We start from the raw sequence: 23,275 nt of genomic DNA on the forward strand, positions 1-23,275 counted from the left end.
AGCTGGTGACATTCTTAAAACAGTCAACAAATGAAAGGATGTGAAAATGTTTACTCTTCCTCTTTTCCCACTGATTTGGTGACACCTGATGTCCCTGTTGATGTGTTTTTAGGGAAGTGGGAACAGCAGCTCCTTAGCTGCTGTCGGATGACTTAATTCCTCCTATTCTTCCTGTTGTGTTGATTGAGAAGCTGCTGATTTACACCAGATGAGTATCTGCAGTGCAGCTAAACTACAGAGGTATTGTCTTCAGTATGGAAGCACTTGTAGCCTGATTAAAGCTCATTTCAGGATATTAATTTAATATGTTCAAATACATGTCCTAGGTTCCTGATAATGTCATTTATAGATCCTTTTCTCTGGTGACCTCAAGGCAGGCAGTCTGCAGCTCCATTATCCTATTTCAGCGGTCTTTGGAATACATAGTATCCCAATTTCCATACAAGAAGTATAATTAAAATAACAGCAGAGCTATTGTCTTGTGCATGGATGCCTTGTATCCAAACCTGGTTTATTTGTGTTTCAAAATAATGGGATCTTCCTATAAGAACTGCTCAGAGTGCTCAATTTTGGTCATTTTCTCATCATAGAAATGGCTCTAACTACATGAAATGATAGTCTGCCGTCCAGACACCTGATTTCAGCAGCAGGAGTGCATCAAATTATTTTAAGTTTTAATAAAGAATTATGTTAATGAACAAGAAAGCTATGATAAAAATCTTTTTTTGTTTTGTTTTGTTTTAATGTTACACTGAGGAAAATACTTATCATTAAAAACAATCTGAGAAGGATACTAATACAGACAATTTCAACAAATTGTCTTTGGTACTCTAATTAGATGGGCAAAATATAAGAAAATCAAAAGCACACACTGTAGCTACCTTGCATGAAGGTCCTGCAGGACCTTTTGCTAATAGAAACCTTGCTCTGGATGATCTCTTATTTTCCTTCCATTTCATAACTCTCATTGTTCCAGTGGCAAAGCAACCAAGGCACATGCAGATGTTAAAAAAAACCTCAGGGACACACTGGCATTTCTATTCCTTATGTAAAAAACAACTGAATATTTTAAGCCCAAATGTTTCAGCCTTGCTTCTTGCATATGCATAGCTCTTCATGACAAGAGAAGTTGTGCATGTAGAAACATTTCAGAATGAGATCAGTCTGGATGAACTGTGCTCTGAGTAGAAAAAAGGACTTTCCTCTTTCTGAAGTACCAGTGGATCTGCCATGCTGGTTTTAGAGGGAGACTAGCTGCGAGTGTAAATCAGCCAGGAAAGTTACAGCTGAAATCACTGTTGAGCAAGGACTGGAATGCATCTTGGAGTGGAAAGGATGACAGTAGATTTGACAAGGCCAAGGACAACAGTAAAGGCCAGGGGATCCTTGCTGTAACATCAGGGGAGGGTTAGGCTGTTTACCTGCACATCAGTTCAAATTCAGCCATGCTAAACTTGGAATGAAGCCAGATTTATCATCCATAAAAGATTTTTCCCATTCCAACGTAAAAGTTGTTATTATATATCTCTTAAGTGAACCAAAATTAATGATGTTCCATCATATAATACACAGGAAAAAGATACTTCAAATGTGTCATTTCTAGAGCAAGCCTGCAAGTCGTATTTGTTCAAATGATTTATTCCATCACATGCCTTTTTAATTACGCTCTGATTTAATGTTTCAATTGCTAAGAAACTAAAAGCAAGTTATTTAAAAGTCTAGATTTATGGTTAGAAGTCATTCTTTGGTTGTTTTTTGTTTTTTTAAAGAAAGGTCCTTTTTGGAATGCATCCTTCCAATTTTTGTCCATCACAAACCAGAAAGCTCATGACAGTACAGCTGCTGTAGAAAAAACTAATGTTATTCCCTGGCCTGAGTTAACCTTGACAGAGATTTGTCTTATATTGTGATTGATTTGCACTGATTACTGAAACATTACTTGTTTCTCAGTCGTGTGGGACTCTCTCTTTCTGGTTTCAACCTGAACCAATCCAAAACTGACCCATAAAAGTGCTGTGAAGAGTTTCTGTTTGAATGTGTTTACATTTTCTGGAAAATCCTTTTCCTGCATTCATGATGATGTTTTCCTTTTAAATTCAATTTTCTTCAAGGAAGTAGGAGTGGCTGGGATATAAAGACCATTCTGAAATATTACTATTTCAAAATGTGCAAAAAGAATTGCAAAATCCCATCTCCACCTTATTCAATGACTTTTCTGTTATTCAGCCTTATAATGTACTTTAAAACCTCCAGAAATTTGGTATGTGTAAGAAAGCCTGATGCAGAATTTTTTAAATCATCATTCCAGCTCACAGAGCCACGTTTAATATACATGAGCTCACTTACTGTAACTACAGCTGCTGTTTATAATGTTCCCTTAACTAACAGAAAGTTTAATTTTGAGAGTGTATCACTGTGCATAAGTTTGTAATGTTGCTAGAAATTGTAACTGTTTTTCCCATGGAGTGAACAAAGATTTCTGCCTCCAAGCAGAGACCAAGCAGTAAAAAAGACTCTCAAGCATGCTTTCAGCATACAACGACTCTGCTCATCTTTGCATAATTGAGTGTTGTAGCAAATAGTACTTGCTAATGGTAGTAAAGATGACAAATGCAAAGCTGCATAGCACTAATAGGAACCGGAATATTAAATTACCAAAAAATTAACACTTTTCAACTTCTTCCAGCAGTTTTATGATACTAATTTAATCGAAATGAAGCTATAGAATAGTCCTTTGTGCATCATTAAGCGCTCTCCATTCATGCCAGCTCCACAGTGGGGAGGCCTAGCAGGAATTTTGGGGTTTGGGATGTGATGGAGGACTCATTCCTGCCTGTGTGGATCAGCTCCCACACACAGCACTGCCTGCACAGGCTGAAGGATGCCTGTGACATCTCAGGGTGCTTACTTAGGGAGATGTTTCTTACACATCTGTACGCACAGTAATTTTCTAGGAAAACCAGTGAAATGAAACGGAATGTGACTTTAACAAGGAAAAGATTTTACTAGAAACAAAGAATGTTTCCTTTCTTCCTTCAGTATCTGTTACCCCTACCCCAAAGTGTAACTTCTCAGAAAATCAGATGTCAAATGGCATGGACACATGCTTTCAACCCTTGTAGATTCAGAGACATCATCTAACAATGTGTAAATCAGATTCAACAATTGACACTGTAAAAGTGGTAGTTAAACAACTAAAATGCATGTTCTTCCTTTTTCTTTTTTCAATTTGTCTTCTTTTTATTCTTGGCCCACACAATTTCATACAAGGCGATGATGCACCACGCGATAGGCAGCTGGTACAAAATACAGTTACTATATGGAAAACTTTTTCAGCTTTACACGTAATCTTTTCTAACGTACAACAGCTCAGTCATTGGAATTAAGCTGAAGTTTGCTAAAGATGAATAAAAAGCAAATCTTAAACAGTCACACTCATTTTTCCCTGTGTTATTTCCTTCCAAAAATATTAATAACACTTTCTTTAGCTGCATTTTAGCAAAGGGATCCCATTTTGCTTTTGTGATTTATGAATTCAGTATGGGATTCACAGAATTGGAAATGAAGACAATAATGAGGGCCTAAAAAATCTTCCAGTGCAATGCAGCTGTACAAGCTGCCATTTTAAGATGGAGTAATATGTTTTCAAATTGTTCTATGACATTGAGAAGCAAAAGCAAATTAAATTTAGAATATTTCAGTGTACTTCCATTAATCATAAACTTGTATATGACAAAATATTAATATTGTCATTAGTTCAGGTAAATTAGTGCCTGAGTTGATATATGTGATCTCTGTAGCCTTACTGGCTTCCAGAATTTTAGGATCTTACAGTCTAAAAATATCCAAACACTTTATTGAGGAAAAGACAATATTGGATCATCCCTACCCTTGTAGACATTCCTCTTTCTAATTTATTTACACTGTTTTCTCATTGCTTCCACAGCAGTCCTCATCCTGTAGGAATAACAAATTCTTTGGCTGAAGGGACAGCTTTCTCCTGAATGTAGAAACGCATTCGGCTGCCTAATAAAAAAACAGCTTTCATCCTCTTTGGGATGAACTGCTTAAGAACCTTCTTCAAGTATTTTTCTCCTTTTGGTTAGCACAAAAATTTTATCTTTTCAAAGCCTGTAACTTTGTTATGGTATTCCAAAATAATATCAGAATTAATAATTCTGAACCAGTATGTAGATATTATATCACTGCATGTTATTGACATTCAGATTTCCTTAAGATATAGAGCTGAATTATCCTCCAATCTATAATGCTAAAATTCTGTTAATCTCGCTGTTGTACAGATTTTTTTTTTTCCATTAACTTGTTGCTGCTATTGAGATGAACAGTATTGAAGAAGATTCCAACGTGAAAGAAATGCAGTCTAGGCAAAGAGGGAAATTCTTCTGGATGTTTCCAAAAACTTGTCCAGGGAAAATTATGCCTATCGTGAATATTTATTTGCTATCTTACAAACAGTTACGTACTCATTTTATATAATTACAGTTGCATGTATTAGCTTACTTCTGGGAACAAATGGATTCCCTAATTGCTTCTTCATCATCTCAGTCAGTTCACCTATCTACTGTTATTGTGGAGTACAATGAAGAAATCTTTACCACAACTTTCGGCCTTCAAAATAAGAACATGGGCATGGATAATATCTCGCTAGCTATGTGAACCACCTTTGGTTTGATCCTCAATTTCCAAAATTCTCTGGAAAATTTTGAGTTTACATTGCGTGTGTAGGGTGTAGCCCTTCTGTGTTTCATACTTAGTAGCTGATTTTAGCATGTTAGATTTGTATGCTTCTCAGGAAACTTTGGGGGCTGTGTTTCCAGCAACCATGATGAGGAGCAGGATCCCAAGATTGGTTTTGGGATCATCTGGTGATAAAGATGGATTGCTAGACATGTATGGTGTTTCTTAATGCTTCCATGTTGGCTATCTGTTAAACGTTTTTCTTATTTGTCTTTTCTAGGAATTTGTCATGATTGTTGTCTTTGGTTTGGAATTTATTATTCGTATTTGGTCTGCTGGATGCTGTTGTCGATACCGAGGATGGCAAGGAAGACTGCGCTTTGCCAGGAAACCATTCTGTGTAATAGGTGAGTGTTTATTTTAACATAAAAATGAAAACACTCCCTTCTATTTTGCTTCTAAATTGAAACCAATGGAATCAGGTAGTTTACAGTCACCAGGTATAAATCCAAAATAGCTGTGTGTCAACTGTCATCCACCCAAAGAATCTCTAGATATAAAATCAGAAGGTTCCTAATTACCAGTCAGCGTGTGTTTCTTATGTTCTCCAGAAGACATTTTCTTATGCATGTCATACACCTGGCCTGTGTATTGGAATGATGAAGGGCTGAGAGCTGATCTCACTGGAAACTGTGGGATTTGTGTGCATTTAATTGCCACAAATCTTTAGACATCTTTTATATGAATAGACACTATGCACATACGCATGTATGTTATGTGTCCTTTTCATTTAAAATTTTTGTAATTACAAATGCATAGATTTAATTGAATTTGAAAGCCTACCAAGAAACAAATATCAATCTGTCTTCTGACAACACTGCCAATTCTCCATTGCTGCTCTCTGCATAGGATATAGTATCTGCAGGTGTTCCAAGAGTCTCTTTTTCCCCTTTTGCTCTAGAAATTCTTTCTGTAAATGATGAATAGACTCACAACCAGTCAAATCCTTATTTTTAAATATAACCTGCATGAAATGAGTTTCCCAATAAAAGTAGAAATCACAAATGTTTAACTAATTTAATCTGATAGTTTATTGTTTTTCTAATTATATGGAGGCAATGCTTTTCACAGAACGCTTGTGGAACTTCAGGATCTGAGCTTCTTCTCAGCTTGTCTCTAAATATCTTTCCTCTCAACAACCTTTAATTTATCTGCTTTGTTCTATTCAGATAATAAGGAAGATGTGTCATTATCTTATCCAGGATCATTAGGTGCCAGGTCTCACACACTTGCCCCAACATCAAATGTGTCTTTCTTCACGAAAGCAGGAGCTTTAGAAATTGTATAGAGAGCAAGTTACTCTTTATAGTAGAGAGACATGAGAATGGAAGTGTTTTATAGCACTAAATGGAGGTGTTTTATATCACTAGAAGTCAGAATGTGCTGGAAGAGCAGTCCTCCTACAGGGGCCACCTGAAACCACCATGGGCTTCATAGCTTTGAAGAATAGCTGGAGCCAAATAAAGCAACAAAGCTCGATCCTTTGTAGCATGTGGATCAGAGTAGGAGATAGGAAAGGTAATCATTATTTAGGAAAGAAACATTTCAAAAGTATCAGGAGTGAGAGCTACTTAAGAAGAGAGTACTGAAATCTTACTGAGATAGGTCAGTAATAATTACATACTGTATCATGTAAATATCAAAAGAAGAGAGAGGAGACACTGGTTTGGTTAAAAGTTGTGGTGGGACCTTCTTCAGTGCATATGCACTGGAAAGGTGGGTTGAGCAGTGAATAAGCTGATAGACATAAGAAGTTCAGAAAGTAGCTGGAGAACCAATAAGAACTGAATGAGAATATGAGAAACAAGGGGAAAACAATTTTTATGGAAAAAAAGTCAACAGAACCAGAGTAGAACTAGGCCGCTAATGTATTGGGAGATCATAGAGAAATAGCAAAGGATGAGGATAATGAAATATAATGTCAGCATGTTCCTTTCTGTTTTCAACCTTTATTATCAATTTACAATACCACACCTTTACCATATTTCACATTAATTCAGTTACAAAAAATGCACAATAGAAACATGCAATGAAACCGTTAGTGGAGAAATGGAAATTGTAAGGGACTGAGCATTAATTGTGGCTATGTTAAGATTAATACTTAGCTCATTTAGATCTAAGCAAATCTATCCATTTTTCTTTGGTAGGAAAAAGGGATGAATAAACCTATGATCTCTGACAGTTCTGTTTTCAGAAGAAAGAATGGGGCTATTATTTTTAAATATCCTTGTGTACATCATTTATGAACTCATGGGAGTAAATGCTCATTTATATAATTTATTACTAAGGTTTTCCCCTCTGGACCCTGATACCGAGAGAGGCTGTAAGGATAGTTAAGACCTAATATTACTTCACTTTATATTTGATGTGGAAGGAGTTAATGTTCTAGAGAGTTTCCCAGACTTCTCTTTGTGATCTTGCTATCAACTTTCCCCTCTGTCTTTCCCAATTCCCTTGAAATATCTCATTCATACATCCGACGTTATCAGCTGATTAGTTAATACTTTAAGCAAAGTCCTTTAAAAAAGCCTTTAAATACTTTTTCTGAGAATGGTCCAAAAGGCACCAAGATAGGAATAGTCCCTTGCTACATGTGGTAGCAAGCAGCAGTCAGGTACTGATGGTCCTTTATGTTTTTGCTAATTACAAAGTCCATAGGAGATCAGCTCTGGTTGTGGTACAGTAGTGAGGCATATCTCATTATTTTGCAATCTGAATGCTCTGAGAAAGGGCCTCCCATAGCAGAGAAGAATAGTTTTATGAGTCAAACATTTTTTCCCAACTATTTTAATCTTCTGCAGAAAATTTACTTTAGTAAGGTAACTGCACCAAATATGTTCCTTGTTTTGCTGGGTTCTGGAAACATTTTTAGTTTATAACAGTATTTACTTAGCAATTGCTGTTTATCTCATAAATTTCTGCCTGTTACAACTTCTATTACATGTGGTTTAAGAGGAAGGTAGCTGTTCCTTATTGTACATAATATTTTTCTGTCTTCAGTTGCTCTTCCACTGTTGCTGTGTGTCTGTTATGGAAAAAAAATTCTTAAGTCCATCCATGTAGTTGGCAGGACTTGAGCACAGAATTTCAAAGCCTCAGCATTACACAAATTCTCAATATAAATTTGGTTTTTGAAACTCTCATTTCAGAATTTTTTTAAGAAACTTTAACTTAGCCCATGTCTAGTAATATAACATTTTTCCAGGACAACTACAATTACTGATAGTCTGACAAGCTGGTACAGCGTTGTATGTATTTCGGTTTTAGCCTGTTAGTAGTTTCCCCACAGCTGCTTCTATTTTACTTCTTGTCAAATTATAGCAGGATGGAAATGTCACAAGTTCACATTCTGTTGATGATGCAGAATGAGCGAATTCCCAACAGGAAGCTTAAGTTCATTATTTGTAATCATTAACTTCATGGCTGGCAAACCACATCTCAGAGCATTAGATGATAGCAGTGGCAATTGTACGTTACTGGAATCTATTTTTTGTTAATTAAAGTGGTAACGAGCCATCATATGGTACTTCTGGCAGATCTTTATAAACAAATCCATATCTGAAGTGTTGCAAGATCTGTTGAAACTTTAATTTATTTTAATTCAACGTCTTTGTGTCATGATGTGTTTTGTGCCTTGTCACCTTGGTATTTAGATACATAGTACTGTTTAAATGCAGCCAGATAGTAAATGTGCTGCTCATGATAAACAATATAAACAGTCCTTTTCTACTATAATTTGAACTTTAAATAACCCAGTGATGGTCTGTAATTAAGTATATGCTTGACCAAAGAGACACATTTCACATTGCATCTCATTGTAAATCCCAACCAGACCAAGTTCCAGCAGGAGCAAAGTTTTTCGTGGGGCATTCTCCCAACATCTGCTGCCAGCTCAATGCTGAACTTATCTCAGGAACACCCTGCCCTCTTCATTCTAGAAAACCTGCTCACAAAAGTAGTGTTTAGAGTGGAAACTGAGAAGTTCCTTGGATGCTTTCAGCAGCCATAATTATGTGCAATGAATAGTCACTCTTTATATTTTAAAACTAATATTTAATGGAATGTCCTCATATTTGACAATCCTTGCTGCTGAGTTCATGCTGAAATTTCCCTCTGGAATGTGTTAAAGAATTGAACAGCCTATATTTGTTAATTGACATGGGTCTTGATTTCACCGCTAGTATCGCTATCATATTATCTGGAGCAGAGAAGTGACCGACATGGATTGGGCAACCTGACTCAACTGTTTTTTTAGTATTTTTTTCTTTCCCTCTGAGGAGCTGTGGGGTAGTGACACATTCCATTTTCATGAGTCTCAGGGGCTGACATTTTTATATGAGTGCTGAGCATATTCTGTGCATCTGCTGAAGTGTCTGATGGCCAAAGAAATCAGTAAGACTAGTGAGTTGGTTTTGTTTTTTTTTTTAATTAAATGATTTTTCATTGAAAAAATACTGATTAACTGAAATCAAAATTATTTATATCAACTCCTCTTCCCTAAGGAAAACTATTTTATATTTAAGCTGGATCTTTTTATCATCAAAATAAGAAGGACCGTTTCTCCCAGTCATCTAGAGCAGCTAGTAATCCAGTTTCTGGATTCTAGATAAAGTATAGTTAAATGTTTGGGCATATTTGGAGCAGGAAATCATCTCTTAACCTTACTGAAGTTATCCAAACATCAGTAAGTAACAATTTTAGTCCAGAGAGTGACGGTGGTTTACCATGTCACCTGGTTGTGTCAATTGTACTCATTTTCTATGGAAGAAGTTCTAATTTTGCTTGTCCGAAGAACAGACATTTGTGAAAAGCGGATTCTGGTAGTGCAAATTAGAAGAGATCCACACCAGAATGGACGAAGTGAGTTAGAGCATGGGATTGTGAAGGACAGCAGTGAATCACAAAAGAAATACAAAATTATGATAAAGCTTGTGTGTTAAAAGCCAGAGACCTCTTACTATAAAGCGAGTATTGGTGATGTTAAAATTACTTCCTTAGAGGGCTGTTGAAAATATTTTCCCAAGTATTAGGTGGTTGTGTCCATTCCGAATAAGACTGACATAAGTTAGTACCTGAACTAGAACGTTCAATGATTCCTAATTCATTCATTTTTACTGGGAAAGTCTCCTGAGATCAATATCACATGATTAACACAATACACTAGTTTGTACACATTCATTCAGATTCTGTAAATTATTTGTGGAGTCTTTCAAATGATTTATGATCTCTCATATTTGAATCTCACAAAATCTACACATATAAGAATTCTGAATTATTATTATATATTATGTGTTATAAAATATTGTGTGTTATAAATACATATTATAGAACTTCCGGTGCCTCTTGTGAATCATAAGGCTTCAATGACTTGGAAAATTACAGTAAGTAGGAGTTCAGCAACTAACAGTGCAAGAAGGAGATAACATTTCCTTGTTTTAGACTTGTTATCTTCAATTTTGTTGGCATTTTTCAGGGACTGACTAGTTGCTACTAGAGATGCCCAGTCTATAAATATGTTTTCACTACTTTTCTTTATTTGATTTGAGGTATTCATGTGCTGCCTTACTAAGCTGAGTTCTCATCATACCAATAGACAAATTGCTCCAATTACCTTAGATATGTGTAAATGTTCCTCCAATCTAAAATTAAGTAATTGTTAATATAAGCATAGGTGTGAAATGTTAAGAGTCAGACATGATTCTACCAAAGCCACTTATCTGCCTGCCTCAGCATACGGAGTCTCAAGAACAGTAAAGTAGCTGATTTGTTTTTAAATTCCATCATTCATAGCATCTAAAAAACACATTTTTAAAAAAGTGAGAGAATAATATGTCAGAGCATAACTGACATCCAAGGAAATACTCATTTTTCTTGGCGTCTTTCCAGCTATCATGCTGTACATCAGCTGCTTTGGTAGTGTGACATTCTTTGCAACTCCCATCTGTGATCATTGTCAGCTCTTTCCCTTGACTCCTCTTTGAGAAGAATTGCACCTTCGGTGGCAATAAACGTTTTGCTTTTGTAACAGTGAGTTATGCTCTCCAAGCAGAAATTGGAATCATTTCATAACATTTCCGTAGAGGTTCATAAAGCATCCTATTAAAGTAGACATTAGCTATTTTGTACTTCTGCTCCTACCCTTTGCATTAGTATAGTATACTGCACTACCTTAGTACACATATAATTTCTTGATGAAATCACTAGCTTGCAATATCACCATATTTCAGACCTGTGTTATACAGGTGTCTCGCTCCAATTTTTAGGAGGGAGATGAGATTCTTTTAATATCTGTATACCTGGCATGAGATTAAGAAACAACGGTTCAAATGTTGGTCTGACCAGTTTATTATAAATCCCAATCAGGGAGATGGGGAAGGGAAGGAGTATGATAAAAAAGATAGGAAATAAGCTAGAATTGCATGAAGCAGGGATAGTCACCACCAGGATCCAGCAGCGGTCCCGTTCCATGCCGTTTTGAAGGTCCGAGGCAAAAGCTCATGGGGAGAGCAGCAGCAGCATGGCTGGCCTTGGGCAGCAAGCAGGTAGCAGGAAGAATCAGCAGGATAAACGCGGGAGGAAGCAGCAGTACTCAGGCAGCAGGACCAGGAGAGTCTGTCAGCATGCAGGCATTCCGTAGTGAGGGATCTGATAGCAGACACCTTTGTTCTTCTTCAGCATGCTGGTAGAGCGCAGAGCAAGTCCAGGAGGGAGAGAGGCAGGTCGTAAGGCTTCTCATGTCAGAAACCTCTTCTTCATGAGGAATTTGTTGCCAGAAAACCTCAACCTCATGGTTGTAGGTCCCCTTTTTATCCTTCTGCTTCTGCCATCATGGCATTCCTGGGCATTTGAGTAAAAGTCGTGTGCAGCACCTCCTGATATGGCCTTCTTCCTTGAGATAAGCTCCCACAAAAGACTGCTTCCTATCCATTAAGCTGTGGCTTATCTCTCTCTCTCGTTGCACCTGGCCTTGTCCATCTGTGTCCCTCAGACAAAGGATTTCTCAGCCCTTGCCCAGGCCTTGCTTGGACTTGTCCGTCTGTGTACCCAGCAAGCTTTGAAACAATGACGTAAAAGAATAATCTCTTACAACAGGATGTTCCAAAAGTAATGCCTCCTATTCATTTATATAGAAATTACAACGGTTGTTTATAAAGAGCACCAAAACACTATTAGATAGAACAAATTCTCAGCTACAAACACTATTTTTCTACAGTCACCACCACTAGCTATGCATTTTTGCCAGTGGCAAAAAAGAGCCTGCATGCCATGCTCATAAAAATCTGTTTGGTCATCTAGAATCTGGCTTGCCTTTCGTATCACTGTCACCACTGCTGAAACACACCACTTGCAGTTTCACTGTGCACACATCCATTGTTTGGTCTCCACAAATGTTCAGCAAGTGTCAGTGAAAGTCAGTGGGTGCCATTTTTAATGCATGGAGGAATTTAATTCCTCGTTGTTTCCTTTGTACGCACTTCCATGTCAGATGCCATGTTGGGTGTCTGCCTCTCTGCTGTCATCTGTCACATGACAATAAAATGTTACTGGTGGGAAAATTCAACCTCTACTGCCATACCACCAACATCCTCCTCTGAAGCCATGCACCAACATAATAGGTGGCATTACTTTCAGAGCAGCCCTCATATCAACAAGCTGATACTTATTTAGGGGTGCTGAAGCAGCATATGAACATAAATGTCAATGTTAATCCCTTGGCACGGTACATCAGACAACTGTCGCTTCATTTGAGCCACAATTAACTACTCCTGCAGGTGTTTGCTGAAAAAAAAAACAACCTTTCTCATATGATAACCCATCCTCACACTCTGAGCACTGATGATGAAATGTGAAGAAGTCTAAGGAGGATTATCTGCTTGGCATGTACTGAAGGAATCTTTCTAGAATAGTTTCAAAGCAGTATGAAAATAGGGAAACTTTAGTGACAAACCTTTGTGCACACTTTTGTTTGTTTTATATTCACCCTGCACCATACAGTAGTGGGCAATGTGCTTCTGTCTTACGTTTGCTGAATGACTTTCAGCCTCTTTGGTGCTTTCAGTTTGAGTTGCATTATCATTATTATTATTACTTTTTACCTACTTAATGTTTTGGCTTTATTGCTGCCTTTTGTGAAGACTGATCTATTTCTATTCAGGTCATCAGTGCAGGAGCCAGTGTGAGCTAAAAGAAGACTGTAGATACAGGCTTACAAATGCAAGTTTTGCCCAGTGTTACATTCAGAATAGTCAAATTGATTGCCAGATGTCTTCATCCAGCCTTGCAATAAGCTTATAAGCGATTAGAAGGCTTGAAGAATGTTGGTTTCCACAGATGTTTCCATTCTTTTATGTCCTTGTGGAGAGCTGTGTGTTGCCACCAGCGCTGCTAAGGGACTGGAAGCCTGATGGGCACAATAGTCCAGTGGGAATTACAACAGTCTCTTTAATGATTGTGCCTTGCATGGTTGCCCTCAAATTGCTGCTGAAAAAAAAATAAAATAACTTGTATACAGGAGGAAAAAATACAGGTTTTAAATTTCTCCTTTTTACAGCTGCTGTGTTAAATAGAGCAATTAGGAAGAATTTTACAATGTAACAGCATTGTTTCATTGTGTAACAGAGTTTAATATATCCCAAGTTTAATACAGTTATGTAGAAATATTTGCATAAGTCTAGAAAGCAAGTTGGGCATGTCCTGCACATGTTAATTTCCTCTCCTGTCAACCCACCCCTCAGCACCAGGATGCTGGAACATGAAGTCTCCTCTTAAAGATTACACTTTTTTTTACCTTTAAGATTTTGCTTAAACTCTCCAAAGTAAGGATTTTACATTTCCACTGGGAAATGACAGTGCTGTCTCAGGAGATCTAGGGAAGGTGTCCACTAGACCTATGTTAATTCAACACATCAGTTCCAAAACAGTGCAAGTGCTTATTACTGCCTGGCAGAACCATCTGTTCTCACCACAGAAAGAGGCAGCTCTGGATAGTGGCCCACTCATGCCACCTTGTCCTGGGGTCTGTGACACCCGGAGAGCAGCCATGGGGATAGAATGGCCACATGACCCAGGCCCACCTCTGTCATCTCATCCTGCTTCTGAGACCCACACTGGGAACTGCTTCTTTTCAGATGTGCCCAAGGGATTGCACTTACCCCAAACAAAGTGGCAGGTTGCAAAGACCATCAGATACAGTCCTGAGCTAGTCAGCAACCCCTTCCAGCCAGATGGGGGAATTTGAGAAAGCTGGAGCTAGTACTGTGCTTGTTCCTGCTTCTCTTCAGGATTATAGCACTTGTATTCTCCAAAAATAGTCTTGCTAGCACCATAGTCCTTCATGGGCTTCCCACCCACCAGTGTAGACAGCTTCGTTCCTGGAGATAAAGTGGCTGGAAAATGCAGTAAATTCTGTATTTATGGAAACTGAGAAGTTCCTGGAGGTATTCACTCTGCCTGTGCAGCCATGCAGGATGGCTGTGTAAGCTAGGAATGCAAGCTGTGATCAGTCAGAAGGGAGAGGTGCATGCTTCTGGAAGGGTCAGAAAAAACATCTCTTCCAGGTGACACAGAGGGGCCATCTTTCTACCTTCAGCATCTGCACTAGATAGTTCAGCTAGGTCCTGGGCATCTCCTGCTTCCCCCTCAGCAAAATGGAGAATAGATTCCTATATCCCTTTCTCTCTACCTAGACTTTTCCTCCTCCTCAGAGAACACTTATCTCCCCTGATGTTTTCAGCAACTTTACCTCTTAATTTTCCTTACCCGTTCCCAATTAATTTTTGTCTGTCTACTTTCACCTTCAGTTTCTGTTCCCATGGTTTTTGGCCTTTCCACTCCTGTATTGCTGCACTGGCTTTGCTTTAGATGCAACCTGGGAACATGCAAGGGTAGGTCCTGTACATTTCTTCCTGCCTTGTTGTGAGAGCCCAGTGTGCAGAGAGAGCGCTGCCTTCCTGCTGGCCTGGGCAAGGCAGAAGCCCAGATTGTTTTTTTTCTACATGTGAGCTGCTGCCAGTATCCCCTAAGCAGGTTGTTCATACTTGTTGCTCAATCACACGCTTATATGGGAATTTTTGAAAACCTAATTCCAGTAGTCCATGGTGAAACATCCAGTCCAATTAATTTTTTCTCGTTATTCTTTTATGTCCTATGGCAATGAATTTTACAGGTTAATTGCATGTTGTGTTGTTTCTTATCAGATATAAATTGTCTTTTGATCTCATTTTTATAAGGAAGGGTAAATAGGAGGCATCCACCAGGCCTTCTTGTCTTTTGCTAGTTTGCATACCTCTATCTGCCATCTCATACTTGTCTTCTGACTAACTGCTCCTGAATTATTTAGTCCTTTCTCACTGCACGTCTTGCCATGCCTGCAGTTATTTTGTGTTTTTCCTGCTTGTAACTATGCCCATCTTTTACAGTCTGACTTAATGAGGTGGTTATTTATCAGGCGTGTGTCTCACCACCCGTCCCACTCTTTCCCTCCAGAAGTTATTCAGTTTTTTCTTTCACAGCAGCAGCAGCCCTTTTCAGGAAGGCCTGCTACCGTGCAGGGGAAAGCCTGAGACGTAGTAGAGTAGCCAACACTGCTTTCCCAGTGTTTGTAGGGCATAATTTCTCTGGCATGAAGCAGTTACTGGGCAGAGCAAGTAAGGATTTATGGAAAGGAGCTGCATGTGTTACTTGTGGTTTGTGTCCTTGGTTGGATACAAACTGTGCTGGTGAACAACGCCAAAGATAGGATTTTAAATATCTTTCTGTCGTCCTGTCTTAAAGCCAAATAAAGCTCAGGGTGAATCATTGTTGCTTTCTTCCTTTTGGCAGATGCATATCAATAATTTTAGGATCAATTATTGGAGAAGGCTAATAAAGTATAAATCCATGAAAGGCTGGTAATTGAAGCTAATCTTAGCTTGCAGGAGGCCCTTGGTTTCTTAAGATTTATTGAGCCAGCTGTTAATAATATAAAGATGTTTGCTGAGGACTTATTCAGTCCACAGAAAGAGCGTGTACTCTACAGTGTTATGAACCTTAACTGGTAACTCTACAAAGGAGAAATGTGGGAACATTTGATGTCATTATTCCTATCTGGACTGAATCAAAAAATTAAATTTCAGTATTTAGAGTCATAGAATCACAGAATGGCCTGGGTTGAAAAGGACCACAATGATCATGTAGTTTCAACCCCCCTCTGCTGTGTACAGGGTCGCCAACCATCACACCAGGCTGCCCAGAGCCACATCCAGCCTGGCCTTGAATGCCTCCAGGGATGAGGCATCCACAACCTCCTTGGGCAACCTGTTCCAGTGCGTCACCACCCTCTGTGTGAAAAACTTCTTCCTAATATTTAACCTAAATCTCCCCTATCTTAATTTAAAACCATTCCCCCTTGTCCAATCATTATCCACCCCCATAAACAGTCCTTCCCCTTTCTGTTTTTACAATCCCTTCAAATATTGGAAGGCCACAGTGAGGTCTCTCTGAAGCTTTCTCTTCTCCAAGTTAAACAAGCCCAGTTCCCTCAGCCTTTCCTCACAGAGCGGTGCCCTCTGATCATCTTAGTGGTCCTTGTCTGGACTCATTGAGCTACTGTGATGCTTAACCCACTGAGAAGTATTTTGGCTCTCTATAACAGAAGATAAAATGACATTATTTATTATACATTTGTCATAATGGCTTGAAAATGTGTTACTTTTACACAGTAGCAGTGAGTGTATACTTTCAGCTTGTAGGCATCTTAATGAATAATATCACTTGATCCATGCTGGAGAATGAAGCTAGTTTCTTATTAGAAACCTTGATTTAAAATGTTAAAACAAAAATCTGACCCATCTTCCTCATTCTGGATCTTTATGAAAGAATATTTTGTATTTCTGTCAAAAAATAATCACATCCAGTACTGACTTTTAGAAAATATTCTTTTATATTTCGGAAATTTTTTTACCTACAGATGCCAAATTTGTATTTGGTTAGCTTTGCTAAAGAGTGACTTGGATTTGTTTCTATTTCATTTCCTTTTGTTTGGGAGTAACATATGACTACATTATATGGTAAAGGGTTTTACTCAAGGTGTAGCAAAGATAGACTAAGATGCATGTGAAGAAAGGGATTCACTGGTGCTGCTTGGGGTATTTGTATATAGAGAAAACTTGGGATAGTCTCCTCTCTGGTGTAGAAACAGTGCATGTTTCCTGTGGTTAAAGCAAGAAATCTTAAGGTAATCATTTTTATTTAGAATGGAATGAAGAAATACTTCAAATGGTGAGCCAGCTTTCAGATGTTTAGCAGCAGTTTTATAACAGGTTTGTTTTGTGTTTCTGCATTCCACTTCCCTTCTTATTTTCTGTTGATGCATATATAGAAACCTGGGCCACAACCTGAAATCATAGAATCATACATAGAGTATCCTGAGTTGGAAGTGACCCACAAGGATCAAGTCCAACTCCTGGCTCCACACTGCACCTGAGATTAACAGTTAAGAGTGCTTATTTTCCATGGCACTGAAAATGCATGAAATATTACTTATTTGTATTATACTGTTACACTTCATTTATATTATTTCATTATTATATAGATTTTACACATCATATAAATAACACCATGTGTTATTTTATACGCGTGTTGTAAATTCTAATGTAATTTATCACAAGTAATATCAATTCCTACTATTTTCTTTCAGCCACAAAATATAAGGTTACATACTGGAGAGCTGCTTGTCTAAACAGACACACTTTGGCTCTGTTAAATTAACTTGTATTCCAAAGAAGTGTCCGTATTTCCAGGAAGCCACTTTCATTTCACATTGAAATAATTTGCTTACTCATATGATTCCAGTACATTGCAAATGAAAAATAAAGATGAAGAGAAAGGTTCAAGACAATTAGTCTCTTTTGATCTTGGCTCTGGGGTAAGGCTCAGCTGATGAGTAAGAAAATCTGAGTTTGTACGCACAGATCAGCTTCAGTGCACTGCTTAGAGTTGAAGCTGGTGACTAATGTAGCCATAGTTGGAAGAAGAAAAAGATCAGTTGAGTAAAAGTTATTACTTCTGTTTTTCTTAAATTTCACTTCAGTGCCTAGAGAATATTGCACGTTTGTCTAACTTCTTAATTTTCTGTGTGCCGTTGCTATGAAGTCCTGTCTTCCTGTTTTTTTTACAGCAATAAAAATCAATTTTCACACTCATCTGTGTTTATCTCTGAAAAGGATCTTGGTAGACAAACCTATTTCATTTTCTTGCTTCTAAAAATACCAAGTAGTTTCACATCTTGAAAAACAATTACAACAGGAAGCAAAATCACCAACATGTTTTGCCAGCAAGGACAATTAAGACAGTTTCCATCCAGAGACTGTCATATATTTGAAAACCCAAAGACCTTTTGGCTGGAGTGACAACAACATCTGCAAAAATCAGCATCATCTATCCCAAGAATTTCCTGAAGATATCCTGCCAATTATTTTTACTAGTAGGTGACGATTAATCATAACCTGTCTGGTATCCAAGCAGAGAGATCTGGTCTCTGACCAGAAAAGAAAAGCCTATATTCAGACATTGCTGAAAGGAAATTCTGCCAGGATTCAATATATTAAGCACCATTATTTTTAGTGTATTCAAAACTCAAGCGTGTCTTGTATTGCTTGTTTTTTTGTTGTTGTTAGTGATGATGGTTAAGCTTTTTCATTTATTTGTTTGTTTGTTTGTTTGTTTGTTTCAAAGCTGAGATCTTGTTTCTGCAAATCTACTCAGGTTTTTGTGGGAAGTGCAGAACGGAGTTTCCTGCCCTCCCAAATTGCTCTAGAGATGTTCAGGCGATATAATTCAATGGATGACATCAAAATGATTTTTTATAGGCTTAAAAACAACATCGTATCATTTTTCAGAGGGCAAATTCAGGTAATTTAAGAAGACTGAATGTCTCCAGAATAGTCTTCAAAAATGCAGTTTGCAGATTTTGACAACCTTATACAAAATGAACATGGCTTTATCAATAAATAGTGCTGTTCCTTCCATTGAGACAATTAAAAAAATATGATAACATCCATCATTTCTCTTATTTTGCTATCAATTTCCTCTCTATTTGGAGATTTAATTCCGAATTCAATCCTAAAATTATTTTTCAATAAAGATTTTGCATCTTTTTAAGATAAAAATATTGAAAATTCTTGACTTCTGAGGTTAATATTTAGAGGAGGTCATTGGAAGTTCAACCCATATTAGGCCAGATTTTGTTGCTTTAACTATGTGAAATATCCCTCTGATTCTGTAGGAATGGGACTATTCACAAAGCAAAGGAACTGCCACCTGGCAAAAACATTGCATTTTGCCTCTTCACAAATTAACTATTGCTGTGTGCTCTAATGCTGGATTTTGTTCTTTGCCTTCTTGAACCAGTAGAGGGAAGTGGTTAATCCCTTGTTTGAAGCTAAAAGCATTTTTGTAGCCAGTTGAGATAACCTTTTCCATTCTGTGACCTTTCTCAACAGGTGCTCAATGAATAATGATACAATTGTTTTCCTCTCTGAATGCCCCTCTGTTTGGCATATTCAGAAGCCTGCCTTAAACTCTATGGATGTCTTATTTTTTAAGCAAACCTACAGGATCACAAAGTACACCAAGACTGGATATGTTACTGGCTTTGAAAAAGTCTGCTGTTCCTGTAGATGCGTTTGTATAAATTTAAGAATCTGGAAAAAACAAAAAACAAAAAACAAAAAACCCACATTATTTTCCTGTATTGCTGCAGGTGTAAATCATTAGGCTATATTTTAATTGCCTTAAGCAGCCAGTTGATAGAGATAGATCCCATTGAAAATATTTTTGTTATATTTCTGTAGTGTGGCATGCTGGAATATAGTGCTCCAGAATGTGTGTTGTGTTCATCGTGTGCCAAAGTGTCCAATTAAAATTCAAAGTACGTTTCTACATTGGTTAAATGATACTCTCAGGCCCCAGCCAACTAGCTGTGGAGATTGTTGCAGAAAAAAATTTGAAGGGAGTTCTGATAATAGCTATAAGCATGATGAAGCACTTGAAAGGATTGGTATATTTCTATGATTTCTATAATAATTATTTCTATGTGGGCGTTGTCGTAAATCTGGATTCAAACATATTTTAAACCCTTTGCAAGTGGGAATAATTGCTTACTGTGCTGCAGTATGCATATATGAGTGTAACCTGTACCGTTGTCACCATATGGAGTTGACTTCAAAACATGCTTGATGCTCTTAGTAGATTATAGAGCTCAGTGGCTACGTCACAGGATTAAATTGCTTTGTTATCATGAGTAACTTTGAAATTTAGGGTGATTTATTGTCCTGAGAATTACTGATGAGAAATGACCACTACAAGAGACCTCTCTAGCTCATAAATAGTAACTCTCGACCAAGAAAGTAAACCTTAGAAGGACATCCGAAGTGTAGCCTAAATATTATACACAGTTGCCACTGAATTTCCTCTGTGTGTTAATAAAGCTGAAGGCTACATAAACCACATTTTTGAGATATTCTACTTGTCCCTGCGTTTTTAGAGGCAGGTATGTCCTACTCCTGTCCTAGGTCAGTGCATCTCTGTTCTGTAGTGGGAACAGACACAGTAATTGACAACCATTGCAGTTTCTGCATATTCTTAACTAGTGCAAACTTGTGGCATTTTCTGCAAATTTGTAGCAAATATTTTTTGGAGATATAGTGATGATTCTGAAATGACTAAAAGCTGTTCATTTTCTATTCTGATAAAGACAGTGAAAAAATATTGCAGTGTCCATTTAATTTGTATTGGCTCAAATTGGTATATTTATTTAGAAGGAAAGGACATTCCAACCCATCAGTAGTAAATGCAGACAAAGTATTAAGTGCAGAAAAAGCTGACACTATCTTTTTATTACATTATACTTTGAAGAAGATGCAAGAAAAAGGAGAAATTGCAGGTTTGTGTAGTAGTTTGAGTGTGTATATGAGCTATGAGTAGGTGAGGAGTGCTCATTAATTACATTTTCCATGTTAATTGCAGGGGAGTTGGACTGAATGACCTTTAAAGGTCCCTTCCAACTCAAGTGATTGTATACTTCTATGATTTCCTAACACCATCCTAATCTCATTCCTGTAACTTTAGAGATTGTCCTGATGGTATATGAATCATAGAATGCAGATTAGTTTGGGTTGGAAGGGACCTTAAAGATTATCTAGTTCTGTCCCCCCCCCCCTACTATGGGCAGGTTGCTCAACACCCCATCCAGCCTGGCCTTGAGTGCCTCCGGGGAGGGGGCATTCACAGCCTCACTGGGTAACCTGTTCCAGTGTCTCACCACCCTCACAGTAAAGAATTTCTTCCTAATATCTAATCTAATTCTCTTCCCTGAAGAGGAAACCCTCTTCCAGTTTAAAACCATTTCCCTTTGTCCTGTCACCACATGCCCTTGTAAAATGTTCCTACCCAGCTTCCCTGTAGGTCCCCTTGAGGTACTGGAAGGCTGTTATAGGGTCTCCCTAGAGCCTTCTCTTCTCCAGGCTGAAAAGCCCCCAATCTCTCAGCTTTTCCTTGGAGGGGAGGTGCTCCAGCCCTCTGATCACCTTCATGGCCCTCCTGCTCCAATAGCTCCATGTCCTTCTTGAACTGGAGGCCCCAGAACTGAATGCGGTACTCCAGTTGTGGTCTCACGAGAGCAGAGTAGAGGGGCAGAATCACCTCCCTCGATCTGCTGGTCACATTTCTCTTAATGCAACCCAGGATACAGTTGGCCTTCTGAGCTGCAAGTGCACACTGCCAGCCCATGTTAAATCTTTCATTAACCAACACTCCAAATCCTTCTCCTCAGGGCTGCTCTCAAGCCATATTAAGGCTTTGGGATGTTTTAGTAAGGTTTCCATGCTCACCCTTTTATCTGTTCCCATCAAATTTTTTAACTGGTGCTGTAAAATTTTAAAGCACACAATAAGCTCATAGTAGGGAAATTGTATTGGAAAAGCCATGACAAATAAAACAGCCCATTATGATTATTTGTGAGGCCTCTTTTTATAATTAGGAGTCTCTCGGTCAGTCCATGACCACAGGAAGTACTTCCTCTGTGAAGTGAGGAGCTCAGATTGGCGCATCCTCCATGAGCTACTGCTGAATTTCATGTTCTTACGTTACTGGGCTTTGGTCACTCCTCTTTACTTAATGTCACTATTTTAATGAGATTGGACAATATAAAAATGTAATATGTTGTATGCATCATTCTAGGTTCATCAGTTTTCTTTTTTTCTGGGCCCATCAGGTGTTAACATAGTGACTTTTACCAAGTCACTATTAACAAAGCTTCTATGTAATCTTGGGAATTTTGAGCAGTACTGTTTGAAAGGTCTGAAATGAAAGAATACTTTGCATGAAATTTAATTTGAAATCAAGTGTTCAAAACTGAACACTGCAAAAGTTGCCAGGAAGATCCAGAATCTCAGACTGGAGTTAATGAGGGAGGATGCTGTCTGCAAAGATAGTTATTTAAGAGATATCTCTAAATATTGAATAAAATCTACCTCATAGCTGAGGAGATGCTTAAAATTTTGAAAGATCCCAAAATATTAGCTTGAAATAAATCAAAGAAATAAGTGTGCTTCAGGAAAGAACATCTGTCTTCTAGTAAGTCATGACAGGGATGTTTGGAACTATATTTATTCATATATTTACTCATGTATTCATTCACATTCCAATGTTTCCTGGTGCTTTACAGCAAGATAGGGTGAATCTTTAGTCCCAGTTCAGTTAATCAAAATACTTCTATTTACTTCTATAAAATTAAGATTTTGCCCATAATTCACTTTCTGGCTTTTTTTTTTAGTTCCTGATTTTCCAGTTTTGTCCCTAAAAAATAAGAGGAAAATATTGATAGAATTTTCTTAAAGCCTTCTTAAAATATAGAAATACCATGGAGATTTTACCCATAAGCCAGAGGAAATGACACTTGAGCTATGCTGGATAAAAATGTCATCGGGAAAGAATCATATTCAACTTTTAATTTTCCAGTACAGGTGTGCTTAGATAAGAAAGCAATTTTAACGTATTCAGAAGTGACTTTAAACTTTTGCAACTTTTTGTTTGGACTCTGTTTTCATTCCAGGAGAGGTTTATTTTGATTTATCTTACACCTGTTCCTGGCAAGGGACACTACACTGAAATAATCTGCTTGCCTGCCTCCGAGGAAACAGAGCCAGGGAAGGCTGCCTTTGGAAATGGACACACTCTTTCCTTCCCAGCCTAAGGAGGTTTTTTGGAGGAGGAGTGTATTGTGAAGAGGTGAAGAAAATGAGAAAGGTGTGAAAGAAACACCAGTAGACTGGGAAGGCTCTCTTCCCTCCAACTGTTTTTAAGCATGTGTCCAAGCATTTTCTTCTCACCCACTCCCTTGTGCCTTCCTCACCACTTTGCCTCTCTTCCTCTCTGCTCTCCATCTTGAAAGGTCTATATGAGTTGGTAATTCCTTTGGACCAATACTAAAGAGAGGGAGAATGAGCTATGCTGCTGTTGGCTTCTTCATCTCACATGA

General features: G+C 38.0%; 1 protein-coding gene across 4 annotated transcripts in view; it reads left to right on the forward strand.

Moving 5' to 3' along the window:
- The window catches only part of KCNQ5 (potassium voltage-gated channel subfamily Q member 5), a 246,908-nt gene that overhangs the window by 171,110 nt on the left and 52,523 nt on the right, over window positions 1–23,275 (forward strand). For 2 of the 4 annotated variants that reach the window (XM_042890578.1, XM_042890585.1), the window contains exon 3: window positions 4,979–5,105. In XM_042890578.1, coding sequence (XP_042746512.1) covers window positions 4,979–5,105 — 127 coding nt within the window. Of the gene's footprint in view, window positions 1–4,978; window positions 5,106–23,275 lie in introns of those variants that run through there. The other 2 variants (XM_042890593.1, XM_042890601.1) reach the window with 2 other exon arrangements.

Source organism: Lagopus leucura, unplaced genomic scaffold (assembly GCF_019238085.1).
Source record: "Lagopus leucura isolate 7727_CA_CO unplaced genomic scaffold, USGS_WTPT01 Super-Scaffold_73, whole genome shotgun sequence".
Lineage (NCBI taxonomy): Eukaryota > Metazoa > Chordata > Aves > Galliformes > Phasianidae > Lagopus > Lagopus leucura.